The sequence below is a fragment of the Sinohyriopsis cumingii genome, chromosome 1 (assembly GCF_028554795.1).
Source record: "Sinohyriopsis cumingii isolate HCF-2022 chromosome 1, ASM2855479v2, whole genome shotgun sequence".
NCBI lineage: Eukaryota > Metazoa > Mollusca > Bivalvia > Unionida > Unionidae > Sinohyriopsis > Sinohyriopsis cumingii.
Window position 1 is genome coordinate 37,227,334 of NC_142961.1, and position 15,629 is coordinate 37,242,962.

Below are 15,629 nucleotides of genomic sequence, written 5' to 3' on the forward strand. Positions count from 1 at the left end.
CGGGTGGATTGCTGTTCGTTTGTATTTTACCACGGCCTTTCAAAAAGGCCTTATGGGGAAGCATATACACATCTTCGTCACTCGTCTGCAGTTTTCGATGGGTAATCGCGTTGAGATTGGTGATGTTGGTGTCCAGTTACTCCATATACTCGTACTCGGTGGTAGAGGTATCCACGGAAGTATTGTCATTGAGACGAAGATAATCGGGAGTAAATCTCGAATACGCGATTCTATGCTATAGATATGTGATAAAATAACATCGTTATAAAAATTACCATAATCGTTTTACTCCATATACAGACATGACGGATCCTATGGAAAAATGTACACTAACCTTTTTGTCCAAGTCCTGTAAAATCGCTCACTGAGGATCCTAGCTGTTTTTTGAAGCGCCTGTCTCCCCTTTTTAGAGATAGACATCTCAGACGCAATAATATCTGCCACTGGAGTTGACAACGGTGCTTCTGCGGTCATTGGTGACGTCTGAGGCATAAATTTACTGGCTATTTTTGTTCTGCCTCTGTTGCCGCAGCAGATGATGCTCCGGTGGCTCCCGCTTCGGCTGCTTTGAGAGCGATGGGGGCAGCTTTGGCGGCAATTCTTAAAAGGGCTGCTCGTATAGATGAAAAACAGCTTGGATAAAAATTAATTTACGACTTTACGTCGATGTGTGTGTGAAGGTCTCATTGTTGCTTTATTTTAACTATAAACATTTTTTTAGTCTGATCTACAACGTCTCATGTGCAGGTAATATGTGATCCTATTATTGTTGTTATAGACGGCATTGCCGGACTGATCAGTCAGCCACATGGTGATTCACATACGTGTTCGTGATGGGGTAGTAAATGAAAGCATTGGGACGAAGTTGCATGAGCGAGCCTGGTGGGACATTAATCGAGGTGGAATAAATGATGTTGGAGGCAGAGCCTACGGAAGACAAGGATACTTGGGCGATCGAGCAGTTAATGAGAAGGCTGTTGAGATCAGTGATGTTGACAACCTAATCTTCTTCGTACACTCCTTTTTGAGTCAGAGTGGCTCCAGCGTTGAATACCAAAAGAGATCCAATGGAGGTAGCTATGTCAAATCGTACTACATAATTTCAGCGGGAGTGATGCGAAACTGCAGGGTAGAGTAATTAGGTTCAAGTTTGATGTTGGCCGCGGTGTCTCCGTTGGCAGTGATCAGTTGGGAGATTTTCGTGGCGATGTCAGTAATGTTGTATCCCTCGAGAGAGATCGTGATCACGTTTTGTTGAAGCGCAACGACGTACGAAAACCGATTGTTGTTAAAAGAGACATTGAAGAAATTGAAATTGAAGTTACAGATTACGGCGCAGATGAACACGATTTCATACGACGATTGTTGTTCCAGTTACAGCTGAGGATTATACCTTATCGTGGACGTGGCTGACTTGGAGTCAAACAGAACCGTTTTATCCCAGAGAGCCATTTGTAAAATTCTATATCAAGTCTTCGTACAAAATGCGATACTAATCGGACGTCACCAGCGTTTGATCCAGAAGATGATTGAGGATTTCGACCATCTCGTTATCGACCTCCACACCCACTTGTTTAGAAGCTAATTATATGTTTGAGACGAGAGACGATTTCGGCGGGAGTATGAAGTAAGCGGATGCCAGTTCCATTTTCTTCTCACTCTTGTCGTCTTGAAAGCCATGGTTTAAATTTGCCAGTTATTCCAGACTGCTATGATTGTTGTTCAGCCTGTGTTTTTCGCCCCTGTTCTAAATACTCTCTGTATCGTTTCTCTCTTTTGCCAGTTCAAACATAAAGTTCTTATTTAACAACATTAACCTATTTTTGTACTTTGCTTATACTGACACCCTCCTCCTCATCAGCAAAATTAACCACCGAACCATACTTTTTGTTTACTTTACCGAGTAAATCATGTTCTGCTACGATGTCGAATTAAGCTTCCTCTAATGTTGTTTTTCTATTTAAGTATTCTTGTACAGCGTTCAATTTGTTTTGCTCAAAATCAATTAACCATATTAAGGTCGAATCGAATTCTGAATACTTAATCTCCTGTTCCAGTTTACTCAAAAACTCTTTACGCCTTAATTCTTTCTACTTGGCAAATTTAGAAACTTTTTCTTCCTCCTCGTACAAGTTTTCTAATTCATCATTCGTCTCTTTTTCCTTCTCACGTACTTTTTCTAACTTTGATTTTGCAAGTTCTTGTTTTCTTTAATGTTTGCAAGCCTAGCGTCTTCGTCTTTTATCTTTTCTCGCCTGTCTTCCTCCTTTTTTCTCATTCTGGCTTCTTCTTTTCTAGCTATTTCCTCTTCTTTTATCTTTTCCAGTGTCATTTCTCCTGTTACTGCCTTAGCGTCTCCTTTTTTATCAGTTTGTTTTGGAGTTGAAATGTTTGATGGAGATACAGGCTGTCTTGGAGCTCTTACTTGAGGCAATACTGTCTGTGCTAACTGCTCTAACAATCGTTCCTGTTGACGGTGAATCGCTGTGAGTGTATCCAGGAGCTGATCTGGCTTAGCATCGTACGTTGTCTTGGCTTTGTCGAGCTTGGTCAGAATGGGTTTGAATAATTCTCCACATCAGGTTGAAAAGACTATTAACCTATTTTGTCTTCGAGAACACGTTAACGAAGGGCTGCCCGCTGCACAATAAATTTAAACACTGGCGGTGATTGTTGATTTTTTGGAAATACGTGTTTGAAACAACTTTGTTGTTCATATACTAATTAGGCAGGTAAAATTCATCAAAGCCTTTTACGTAACGCTCTGGAACGGTCTCAGCATCGCAATGAGAAGTCATAAAATCATGTTTGGGGTTCGACGTCGCTTCAGCATAGCAGTCTTTGAACTGTTGAGCAGTGATACCGCGGCAGTGGTTCCTCGCGATGGCGTAGATGTCTCGGTTATCTAGCCCCGAAAACAGCACAAAGCATCCCGTGTTTCGTCGAATGTATTTGGATATGACTGAGTGAGATAAATACTGTTACAACACTATGGCTCAAAAACGAAAAGTACTCGCAGATTTAACTCATATTGTCTTAGTCGATTTTAATGTCATCAAACACGATGATCTTGTGCAGGTCTGAATCGAGCTCTTCCACAGGCTGAATCTCGTCCATATCAGCGATCGTCAATACATCTCTGGAAACATCTTTTCCCGCCATTGACTCTCCAAACTCGTTCAAAGTAGTGTACTTGTCTTGGTGAGGATTAAGCGTTTCAATGATCACCCTGTCATACTTGAGCATGTTATTGAAAAACATGTCCATGAGGATGTTGGTTTTTCCTCCACCCGTAGGACCCACGATCATGTAATGACAGTCCGGCATAAAAAAATGATGCGGATGTTCTGGGATATTTTCCTTGCTGTCAATGCTAATGATGTTTATGGTTTATGTAACTAAAAAATATCGTACACCTTTTTTGGGACATTGATAACAGCAACGCACGTCTTTAGACTCGTACATACCAAATTATTGCTGTCGGGTGGCACGATGACGGGTAATCTCAACATGGGTAGATTGAGTTTGTACTGACTTCCTGTGGAGACAACGGGTCTTCTCAGGCTGTGAAAGCTTCCGATTTGTACGTGGCACTGACGACAAAATATGATAAAACGGGTGGGACAGTCAGCAGCAATGTGGCTGTAAAGGGAACGTTGTCCTTGGCAGGTCACGTGATAAACGATCTCACCATGACCACACTTACATCGGGAACCACCTCTCATAATTCAAGACGTGTAGGAGTGGTTACTGAACTAAATCGCAGAGCTACGATGATTTACCACATTGGAACGATGGACCGTTCTCTTTGTTTCGACAAAGAAACCGGAGGAAGTTACATACCCATCACTGTTCAAACTGTGGAAGGATTTTGCATCAACAATGCTTATTACTACTGGATGCGAAGTTCTACGATAGCCAGTTTAACTTTTACAGGACTAAGTCGATGCAAGATCAAAAACTATGCGGACTGCATACAACATGACCCATCACGGATAACAGTCAGGCTAGTTCGTATGGACAACTTCACTCATTTGGAAGCACAAAATTATCTGCCACCGGAGGCACCATGACGGGAATATTCACCATGTCAGGAAATGCCTTCAAAGGTCTTCCCACAATGACACCCTCGAGCGATGATACAACAATGAGTTATAGTAATGTGAAAAGTTATGCGGTGAACAAAGGTGGAGACATCATTACTGGGAACGTGTGTTTTGCTACGGAAGCATGATTGTTGATCACGGATTATCCTCTCGTTCTTGATACTGAGGCTACACACAAGCAGTATGTGGACAAATGTCTTGTCACAAGTAACAATGGTCATGTTTCTGTGTTACCAGAATCTGCAGCAAATCGATCTGGATTATTAATCACAGCGTCGTCGGAATACGATGTTGCTCATATGTTTTAGCTCGTGTACGCTTAGCATTTAGTCGCGTTTAAATCAGCCAACGATTGGGCGACGGCTGGAGTGACATTTAATTTTGCATGCAGGTGCAATTGCCAGTATCTGTCTCCATCTGGAAATTTCAGCTGCGTGGACGTACTGGAGAGTCAGAGCGCGTGCTCGCCTAGAGAATCAATGGTATTAAAACCGATCTGAGTGTTTGATGTGTTGTATAATGGAACAACAACCATCGGAAATATTTTACAGGAGTTCACCACAACGACCAATACCACTAAGTACACGGCTTTTAAATCTGAAGGATTGACAACACAACCTACCTATCTTGGCCTGAGTTATTTTCAGATTTTTACCTTGGATGATCTTGTATAGAGAGTATTGTGGCAATCGTGCGCATTGTACCAGTTATTGTTTGACGATGATTAAAGGCAAGAAACGTCCTATGCAGCCAATGATCAACATGTGCTAAATCAGACGACGGGATGCGAAGATCAACGAGGTGAGAAAGGCAGGTAAATTATCCCCAGAAGAGACCTATGAACGATGCAAAGAGAAGGATGTGAAGAGGTCTCGTATGTCGGTGGGACACATGAGTCAGGCAGAGCTTAGTGAGGTCATCTACTGAAACTGGGCAGTGAGTATATTTTGTAACAATCGTTAGTTCGCGGGGTTAGTCAAAACAGTCGAAGGGATCGTTCACAATATCATTCAGGAATTACATCCCGATCTCGTAGACCTCGTCGTGAAAACAGGTTATGTCAAACGACGACGATTTGCTCGAAAGGAACACGACGGGGCTCACAAAAAGATGAAGACTGCATGGACATGGTAGTCTCCCGAAAACGTTTTCGCCGCATTCGAAAACTCAGGTACGCTATCGACAAGTTTTTCAATCAGGTGGGGATGGAATACAAGAACGTGGACACTATTATGACAGTGATGGCGCTCGATGACCGTCCTGCTGGTGGTGATGCAGACTCTAGAGGAAGTGACGATGAGTCACCAGCGTTTGATAAAGATAAGGCTCTAGAAGCGTTATTTTATGTGGTGATGTATGGAGAGTATGGAAAAGTGGATACCGATCTGTCTACGGAAGCGTACAAATATCTTGAAAATTTTAAGCGTGAAGAGATTAAAAATGTTTTCAGGGAGGGTGATACTATTTCCAGAGGAAAATTTACTGATCCACCTACGGCGTCTCAGGAGCTGCTGGATAAAAATAAATGATAAACCTACATGTCCAAGTACAGACTTATGTTGGTATCAACTCATCTGCTTGATGTTATTGCTCCAGAAATAATAGCTTACGAAAAAGTAAATAAAAATGTGGCCAAAATAGCTACTTCTTTTTATCATCTTTACTAGTATGACCATAATGTCAAATATGACAAGCCATATTTCTCTGCTGTACATGTGTATAGGTCTTGCAGGTATTTAGACATGTGAATCTGCAAGCCATTCCTGACATGCTCTCGGATCTTGTAAAATTAAATCAGATGGTGGGGAAAAAAGGATTTAGTGAACATGGCACCACTTCAACCAGATCAACTTAAGGAGCTTGAGAAAAGAACCATAACGTATCACAGCTCGAGTTCCTGATGCATAGATTAGTGGATGCTGACGTGCAGAGCAAATGATATTGACTTTAACCACATCGACGAAAACTTACCAGAAGATCAACGCCGAGAACTAGAAACGTAATATCGCTATTATCATTGACAAGCCTATGTCTATAAACACGCTTACCTACATTACAAGCGTCTCCTAAGAGTCTTTTCGTTGCTTCCGCTGATTGTGACGTATATGGGTGTCATTTCTACGGGAGCATTGACTAATCTGATGAAACGTCTTGAGTCGCGCTTGGAGGCAAAAAAGAATAGTACCAAACAAACGATGCTGACCTATCAGAAAATGCTGAATAAACTTCGATCGTACTTACGAGAAGCTCCTTTTGACATGGATATGTTGATCGCCGAAATGAGAACTATGGAAGACCTTATTGTGGGCATGGTAGGCAATCAGTGTGTGTCCATCAGCCGATTCGAAAAAATATGCAATCAAAGTATAGAGAAAGTGTCTGACGAAGACTTCCTTGTCACAGACATGATCTTGCATCACCCTGAATCACTCCACGAAGCCATCGCCACTGTCTCACGAAACAATGTGCCTGTGAACGTCGAACTGACGCTGACCAAGGTACAAGGAGCATCACGTGGACAGGTCTATTTTTGACGCAAGAGCAACTGACGGACTTGGATCGCTATGGTGTGGTCAACATCTACTACGACGAAAATCTGATTCGACAATATTGCATGCGAAGAAACTCTGAAATAAATTTGAAAATTATCTTAATATAGAAAACCACCGGTTACGTAGACATGTCGAAAAGCAATCCAATCAACTCTGGGAATCATACGCGATATCTGAACTATGTCATCGTGGAAAACAAGGAAGATCTTGAGGGGGGCATCGTCAATGTGTTCCATCTCAACATCGACATCAGCGTGAATCTCACTCTGACCAAAATCGTGGGTATATGACGAGATATCGTCTTGCCCATTGCAGTACAACAGAAAACACTCTACGAACAGGCACAATCAACATGACCTACGATAAAGAGCTCCTGTTCAAGCATTGTATCTCCTGCATGCTTCGAGAAGACCTCCTTAAGTTATTGTACCGAGCCTACTAAAAAGTTAAAAACGTTGTTTTTGACATTTGTTTGCCCAAATTACTTAGTCGATTATGGATTTATCTCCTTTGAGATGGAAGACAGAAGAGCCGAGGGGTACAATTCCACGATGAGTCTCAAACACGAAACGATGATGATACATGGTGACCCTCACTCCATGGACAAACAAGTACACGATGAAGTAGACAGTCGTGCTAAACCTCACCACGTGTCTGATTTTTGTTCGCACGCTACGTACCTCTCCTTCCAGATTAGCCTCGTGACGATTAAACACGGGATGTGCTTTCTACGGATAAACATCCTGCGTCATGCTTAATCTTGTCAAAAAACTCGTTGAAAATCTTGGAATGAATTTTGGGTTTCTGAGTCGCTCTGGCTTTTTCGTAGTAATATTTAATGGATTGGATGTTTCTTTTCCACAGCCCTGACAAACTTGGAGTTGACCTAGTACTCCTTCCTGACATGCCAAGCAGGGTTTCATCCCTGGACTTCCACGCTTAATCAGAGCATAGTGCCGAGCGCAGTACTCTCTTGTACAAGACCTATTGCACTTCTCCGTGGTACCCTGAGGCAACCACGCACACTTTTTTGTCCCACGCAGAGACATGATGCTATATAGTACACAACATTTTTTATGCCACAAAATGAACAAGCAATTAAAGAAACGAAAATGAACAAGCACGTTCAGAAATGAATTCAAAACTATATTGTATAGCATCTCTATCGTTGCACTGATATACCAAAATACTGTCCTAGTAACAATGAGAAGCAAAATTCTGAATCAGCTTGATGCTTTTTCCATAGGCGCGTCAACGACCTCATTAGTCCACCATTCTCCGCAACAAGTAGTGTTTTGTCGGACAGCGATACATCCATAATCAACAATACCCGTGCCTGTCTTATCCGTACGAGCTTGGAAATGCATATAAACGACGCTTTGTTTAAATAAATCCAGATGTTCCAAGGAAAAGTAGTAGATGGGATACAACGCTGAGAAATCTTTCTGAGATCTCTGGAGTCCTGAGTCAAATATTCTGATGACGCCCCATAAAGGACATCTGCGCCCGATACGCACGTGCGACTTGATTCTGATTAAACACGAGCTGGATTTCTTCGAATGGTTTCCGATGGCCATTTAACAGCAATGAAACTTCGCTGACACCACGTTTATCAAACGCCTTTTATTGTTTGTTTGTGACTTTAATCGATTAATAACCTGAGTAGCAATAAATACATAACGCGGCACAGAAACACCTTGCTGTTGTGCGATCTGCCACTTGAATAGTCCAGACACTGCACTTTGAACATCAATGACAACGTAGAGTGACTACCACCTTACATTTATCTAAGTAGTTGTTGTTCTTCCGCTTGATACCCTGACTGCGTGTCATCCACAGGGACAATCGTTGACTATGAAACCTTTCCAGCACCGGCTGTAGCGTCGGGCCAAATAGCTTCGCTGTTCATCAATGCTTCGTGTCAGAATAACTGTGCGTTTGGCCCCACAAAATAAATCCGCCTGATATTTGTACAAACCCAGTGATGTGTGACAGTGGAATTACGCACGATTATTGACCTCGGGCGTTAATTTGCGATCGACGTACTGCGTATCCCAATTTTTCATTTGGATTTACACCAATAAGTATATTTTCAGTATTGACATCATATGCGGCTGCAGTGTGCTTTATATATGTTGGACGAGTATATGGTCTATTATTCTCATTATATGTGGTATACTTGCGAATATCATTCAGTTGTGCGAGAATAATCATCGGAACATCATGCGAATCCAAGTAATGTCGTTGCCACGTCAACGTTGTCCAGGCATGCTTCGATTTCCTTGACGTCGATGATGTATCGGACATCGTTGAATAACGCCATTATTCCATTGTTGACAAATCCAGCGCGTGCCCCATAGGAATAATCGGTTCCATCAGGTTTTGCAGGTTTGTCCTCTATTTCCAGAAAGGAATCAGTGGGCAAGAAAAGTGTCTTGAACTTTCAGCTCTATTCAGCGTGTTCACATGGCACAGAAGCATCATAAGAATAATACTGATAATCGCGCACAGATTCGTCATTGAGTATGAGTTTGTTCGTGCCAAATTTGCGATCTGATACACGTCTGAACATGTTTTATGTTAGTAACCATTGATTAAATGGGGGGTGATTTACCACCGAGGCGTCCTTAGTCCTGATCAGGGGATATAAGTTCGCCCCAACAAAATTCGAGGTTATTTTGTCTCGCCGATTTCTCGCGTGCCAATTTATTTTTGTCGTTCTGCTTAGGCGGCATTGATAATAGCACTGACTTTGGCCGTCATTTCTTCTGTACTTGGCAGTGGCAACGTCGTGGACCGCAGCGGTAGACCATTAATTGACAACCCGTTAGAGGTCTGTGGCAAAACTAATCTAGTTAATCTTTCTTTTATCTCAGAGAAACTCCAAGCCAGCTGGATCGCACCAAGCTTATTAATTTCCTCTACGGTTTAGTCTTTTAAAACCCCGATGCCGTTATGGCTATTTTCTAGCCAGCGAAATTCAATGTTCTTTAGCAACTGGGTCGATTCTTCTAAATAACCCACGGACATCGTCGCCAAGATCAGCTCAGGAATAAGCTCGATACGCAGGCACTCGTGAACTTGCAACTCGTACCGGAGTACCAGTGTATCGATGTATGCTCATTATGATCACTATTGCAGAAATTAATCGTGGTGAATTCATTTACTGTCGCAGAGTGCTAGCACTAAATTGCAAGCGTTTATGCCGTGATCTACGCTGCAGTATCCCTGATGTACAAACTAACGGCGATAATTTGTACACGAAGGTCAAATACATTATCATTTTGATCTGCATGTACAAATTTGGCCCAACTTAGGATGTCATTGTGACAGTGTTTAAATATCGGCTGGGTAGGTACTACTGTTGCAAGATTTTCCCGAGACTCATTCGGGGGAAAGCTAAGCAGGATATATTCTTGATTGGCGATGGGGCCACCAGTCCTTGCACTGGTCAGATTACTATCAGCAACAACATAACATATAAGATTAGCCGTGATCTTCGATCTAATGTTAACGATACAGGGTAACTGTGGCGTGCTAGATGCATTGACAGTGATTAATCACCATCGCTGTACACATGATCGACTAAATGGTTGATCAGCGCGAGATAAAGATGGGTTCCGTAATCCCACACGTGTATAACTGATGAAAGATTGCCGTTGCTTCGTTGATGACATCAGGGAAATTGCTGCTGCCGCACAAACGTCCATCAAGGGTTTCTAATTGATCCATCAGACCCATAACATTAACAGGGCACAGCGGCAGTGACCAGCTTGCTGCATGTGGAGTATTAGCCGGCGATCAAATCGCTGCCCGGGGAACTTTGTTTTATTTTTGTCGTGACTTTTGTTCTCGGACGGCTGCTGTTGCGGACTCGCATTCCGTTTTGTTTTTGGCAATAACTTGGCTATGCCTGGCCTTATCATGGTACTTTGGTCAGCGCCGACATCAGTTGATTTACATCTCTCATAAAAGTAACCCAGTTAGGATAATTTTCTTCACCCGATTGCCTTCGGTAAGCTCTCGATAAACCCATTTGTTTCAATCGTCGCGCAATTTAAGTTTTCTTCTGGTAATAAATGCTGACGTCTGCGGTTATACTCGTTTTTGGCAAGTTTAGAGGTGTTCTTAAAAATTCCAGAGGTGGGTCCACTCATAAAAAACTTGTGCTCATGTTTTCAATTCTTATTTTACTTGGGGATTTCCTCACGTGCAATGGAGTCATTGATTTGTTCCGAATGTCTGCTGTTGCTTGAATGTCACCTGGAAGACGATCTAAAGTCTACGCGGCTGCTCCTATTACTTTTTTGACGGCTTAACCAAGGGGTGGGATCTTCACGGAATGATTTCGAGATTGTAATTGTTGTTTGACTGCACTGCGCTCTGGTAAATATCGCTGCAGCGTTGCCAAGTGCTCCTTCGCTAGTCATTCTGTTCGACTCATCACTGTTGTTTACTAATTGTGTTTAAAAGATCCCATCAATGCCAATCTGATATCGTTCGCGAGAACTCGCAAGAACTCGCGAGACTGATGGTGACGAATCCATGTGAGGTTGCTTGTGCATGGGAAATTTTTTAAAAATGTTTGTGATCCATATTGCCTGAGCACCATGTTGTGTGAATATTTCTGTGTGTGTGTGTGTGTGTGTGTGTGTGTGCGCGCGCGCGCGCGCGCGTGTGTGTGTGTGTGTGTGTGAACCACGTTAAACACCATTAACATATTGATGTTGTCACACAGTGACGTACTAAGAATAAATTGCGTCCGGGGCGACGATGAAGACCCAAATGGATTTTTGCGTTCCAAGACCTCTGGCGCTCGTAATGTCGTAATGTTGGTGCCCCCAAGACCTCTGGCTCCCGGGGCAACCGCCCCATCCTCTCCCCGCCCCCTCCCAGTCCCCATTAGCACGCTACTATTGTCAATGATAACGTTTGGGATTTATTTGTATCGTTGTGTGGTCCTAAAGCAAACTTTGCCTCATACTGAATATATCTACATGCTATGGTTGCATTATAAGCTTTGGTCAGTAAACATTTTAAAATGTCTTTGTAATTTAAAACTGTCTACATTTGACCTTTAGTACCCTCCAAGGGACTCAAGGCGCATTTCCCAGTAATGGTACCCCTCTTGGAGATGTCAACATAAGGAAGACATAACTAAAATGATGACGATGTGATGACGGACAGACAGATGGAAGTGGGACGGACAAACAATATCAGAATATTCCCAAGTCTATTTTGAAAAGGGAATGGGCAATAGTGCCATGCTGTTGTCCATATTGTCCTCATAATGTTTGTATTGTAATGATTCTGGCAAGATAGATATTGATTTGTCGAACGGCTCGATCAATTCCATCTTGTATTGTAATGATTCTGGCAAGATAGATATTGATTTGTCGAACGGCTCAATCAATTCCATCTTGTATTGATTGTTAGAAAGTATTGAAACTGTTCTCTGCTTTTAACCAGTTCGATAATATGGAATCCTTCCAGTTATTTTCTATACTAATTCTGCATCAACCAAATCAATTCAAACAGCAACAAAGTCATGTATTCTGTTCATTCTAGCATAGGCTGTAGACGAAGAAACATCTAGGGCATTCTGACGAATGAATTTTGTTTAGTTGACCAACGGCAAGATAATTTACTCTCATTGCCTGGCAAGAGTTAATGTTAGAGCTTAGAAGTACCATTTAAGTATTAAAAAAAGCTTTAAAAGTGGGTTTAGCTCAACCAAAACAAAATATTGTTGTGCGCATCTGAGGCAAACCAAGAAAACAGACAAGCTATGAGAGTGGCTAAAAAGAGAATTTTCAGCAAAGAGCCTTAATGCGGATTTTATTCAAGCGCACAAATATTTTTGTTCGTCTCTGATGCAAGCACACCAATAAATAATTGTGGTTTAATATAAAATACCGGAGGATTGCCTAAACAATGCCGAGTTTATGTAACAATGAAAATTTTTTGTCCTATGACTGTGTTCATGTGTTTCTTTATTGACTTGTGATTGCCGCATAGTATACATTAGCTCAGAGATTTTCGTTGGTCATTATACTGGTTTTTCATACGCAGTCGTAGTATTTGCTTGGAGGTATCACTGCAATAATTGTTGATAGTTTAATTTTATTAAGCAGAGCAGGAGGGAAATATTGTTATTGTGAAATATTTGTATCACGCCCCAGATGAAAGCACGTTCAATCAACTTGTAAATTTGATTCTGATTGGAAGTATTTCTACACGTGATAGTTAATCTTGAATATCAGAATAACCGAGCAGAAACGTTCAGACGGATGGTCTTATCACACCGACACGCTACAGTATTAATATGGTTTTATTTTATTCATTAGAAAGAAGAAAGTGTTCTCCAATTGTCTTAAAATATCATTAATCTCTTTCAAAATTGAAGTGGGCCCACATATTGGCCGATCGAGTGTGTGACTGAATAATTGATGCACTTACGTTCGTATTTTTTTCAACTTTATGGGTCTAAAGACCGCAACATCCCTTGGTCATCTGTCTCGGTCTTGCGTTCTAACCTTCTCATATAAATTTTGACCATTGGGAACAACATACTTTTTATAAGTCTTGCCAGTGCACATTTTTTGCCTCTCGCCAATACTCTGACTCGTACAAAAACACGTTTCACATTGTCATACAGGCATAGTTTAGACTTCATACGGGACGTAGAGGACTTACAGAATAGAGTTTTGGAGCGTAATATATTTGACTGTCTTTTAAAATAAATCTGCTGAAACCGATCAAAACTGAGTATTCTGTCGCGAAGACACACCTAACGAATAAATGGATAAACTCACATAGTTTTGTTTATGACAAATGCCTGATGTTATGAAAGCAGAACATGAGCATAAATTACAACATAAAATAATCTACAGAAAATAACTCTCAAGAACATTGATCACTTGTTAACAGTAAGTTTTAATTCAACCTGATTCTCTTGGAGTAGATATATAAGGTTACATTAAAAAGATTGTAATTTTTAACGGTAGATTACAAAATAAATGCAAAACTTGTAAAATTATTACTGCAAACTATTATTCTTATTTAAAAACAGGTAGGGTATCACGCAATTTTCAACTTTATGGACTTTGATGAACAACACCCAGATATTAAACTGTTTGACGTGGCTAGATGTTACGCTGAAGGACAAAAGGCACAGTTCCAAGTACGTTTAACAGGTTGGTGGGGATTTCCTATCATATAATAGTAGATATGCAAACAATCAATAGCAAAATAGTTTTACTTTTAAAAAAACATTAAATAGAATTGCCCTAATCCTACGATGTCTGCAGTGTGGCAGTTTATTGTGATGTCTAGCACTCTGGCATCATGCCGCAGACATGTAGCATGATGTCCCACCCAGTCACATTATCCTGACACCAGGCCGACCAGTCCCAATTCTAACCTCTTAATGCTGAGGGCCTAGCAAGGCCAATAAACTTCTTAGTAGAATTACTAAATAAAAGAATAATCTCTACGTTTAGCAATATGTCAGAAGGCTATCTTAAGAAGTTAATGCTTTTAGGGGTGTTTCTCATCTCTTGGATTATGGTGTATACCATTTATGCAATGCACAATATTGTCATCTTAGCTGTTGTTTAAGATGAAATGGAATTTCACATAAATACCTATAACTATCATCAGCATTCAGCGAGAAGTCTGTCAAAAGCTTTCTTTAAAATGACATTATCATTCATGTCGCTTAGGAAAGTCAAGTGGTACAATTGACCTATTGCCTTATTCTGCTAATTTCGCCGCTTTTTCTAACTTGATTCTGAAATTGGGGTTTTGTTTTACGTTCATAGCGTCCTGTACATTCAGATAATCTTTAATTCAACGTATCAAACGCTTTCTCATTCACATCTTTACCTCAAGCATAACGTATTAGCAATACCAACTTTAAATTCACACCATTAGTATGAAAAGTATTTTCACTCTCGACAGTACTCTCTCATTATACCAACATGAAATGAACATTATTCAAGATGCTGTTGTTGTTGTTGTTGTTGTAGAGTTTAACGCCATTTTTCAGCACAAGATAGGCTATACATGGCGGCCAGTATTAATGGTGGAGGAAGAAACCGGGAAAACCCTGGAAAGAACCACCGAGCCACGAGAAGCTACCGGCAAGCTTTCTCACATATCCACATTGGCCGAACCCGAGACTCGAACCCACGCAGACATAGGTGAGATGGCAGTGATCCGTAACGGTGAGCGCTTTAGACCACTCGGCCACTCGGGGCCCCGCTATTCGAAGATGCATATCTGCCACTAAAACACTTGTGTGTTCCAAAGTATTGTCAAGACTGAACTATTGTAATTCATTTCTATCTGCCTCGTCTCAGTATCTCATATAGATACTTCAACATGTTCAAACAAGGCTGATCGGATCATCCTTAGAGTACGAAGATCTGAGCCCCCCCCCCTACCCCACTGTAACATTTATTTGCCTCCGGTCAGATCCGAATAAAAAAAATACATCTGTTCACCATTCTACATTTCGTTGACTGGCTCCAGTCCAATATATCTGTCTGAACTTACCCATATGTAAATCCCATCTAGAAACTTACGCTCGTCTTCCGATAATAGTATTCTCATTGCCCCCCCCCCCCCGCCACTTCGTTGAAACAAAGTCATACAGACAACGTTCTTTTGCGTATCAGGGCCCAGCAAAGTATAACAACTTTTGCCCATTGATCTTAGACACAAGGACACTGTAATCTCATTCAAGATTGCTGCTCTGAAAACTCACTGATTTCGACTACAGGAGCATACTTAAAGACTTATTGATGTTTACTTCCTAAATTATTATCAGCATGTGTTTGTTTTGTAATTTTATTATGTTTGTTTTGTAATCTTGTCGTTGTAAATGTGTTATCTAATATTGTAAAGTGCTTAGAACTTTTAAAGATTAGGCGCTGTACTATGTTCACATTATTATTATTATTATTAT

At 41.1% G+C, this 15,629-nt stretch overlaps 1 protein-coding gene across 1 annotated transcript in view; it reads left to right on the plus strand.

Moving 5' to 3' along the window:
* The window catches only part of LOC149806717 (uncharacterized), a 109,270-nt gene that overhangs the window by 56,495 nt on the left and 37,146 nt on the right, over positions 1 to 15,629 (plus strand). The window contains exon 12 of the mRNA XM_089956882.1: positions 13,731 to 13,854. Within this exon, the coding sequence (XP_089813008.1) occupies positions 13,731 to 13,854 (124 nt within the window). The remainder of the gene's footprint in view (positions 1 to 13,730; positions 13,855 to 15,629) is intronic.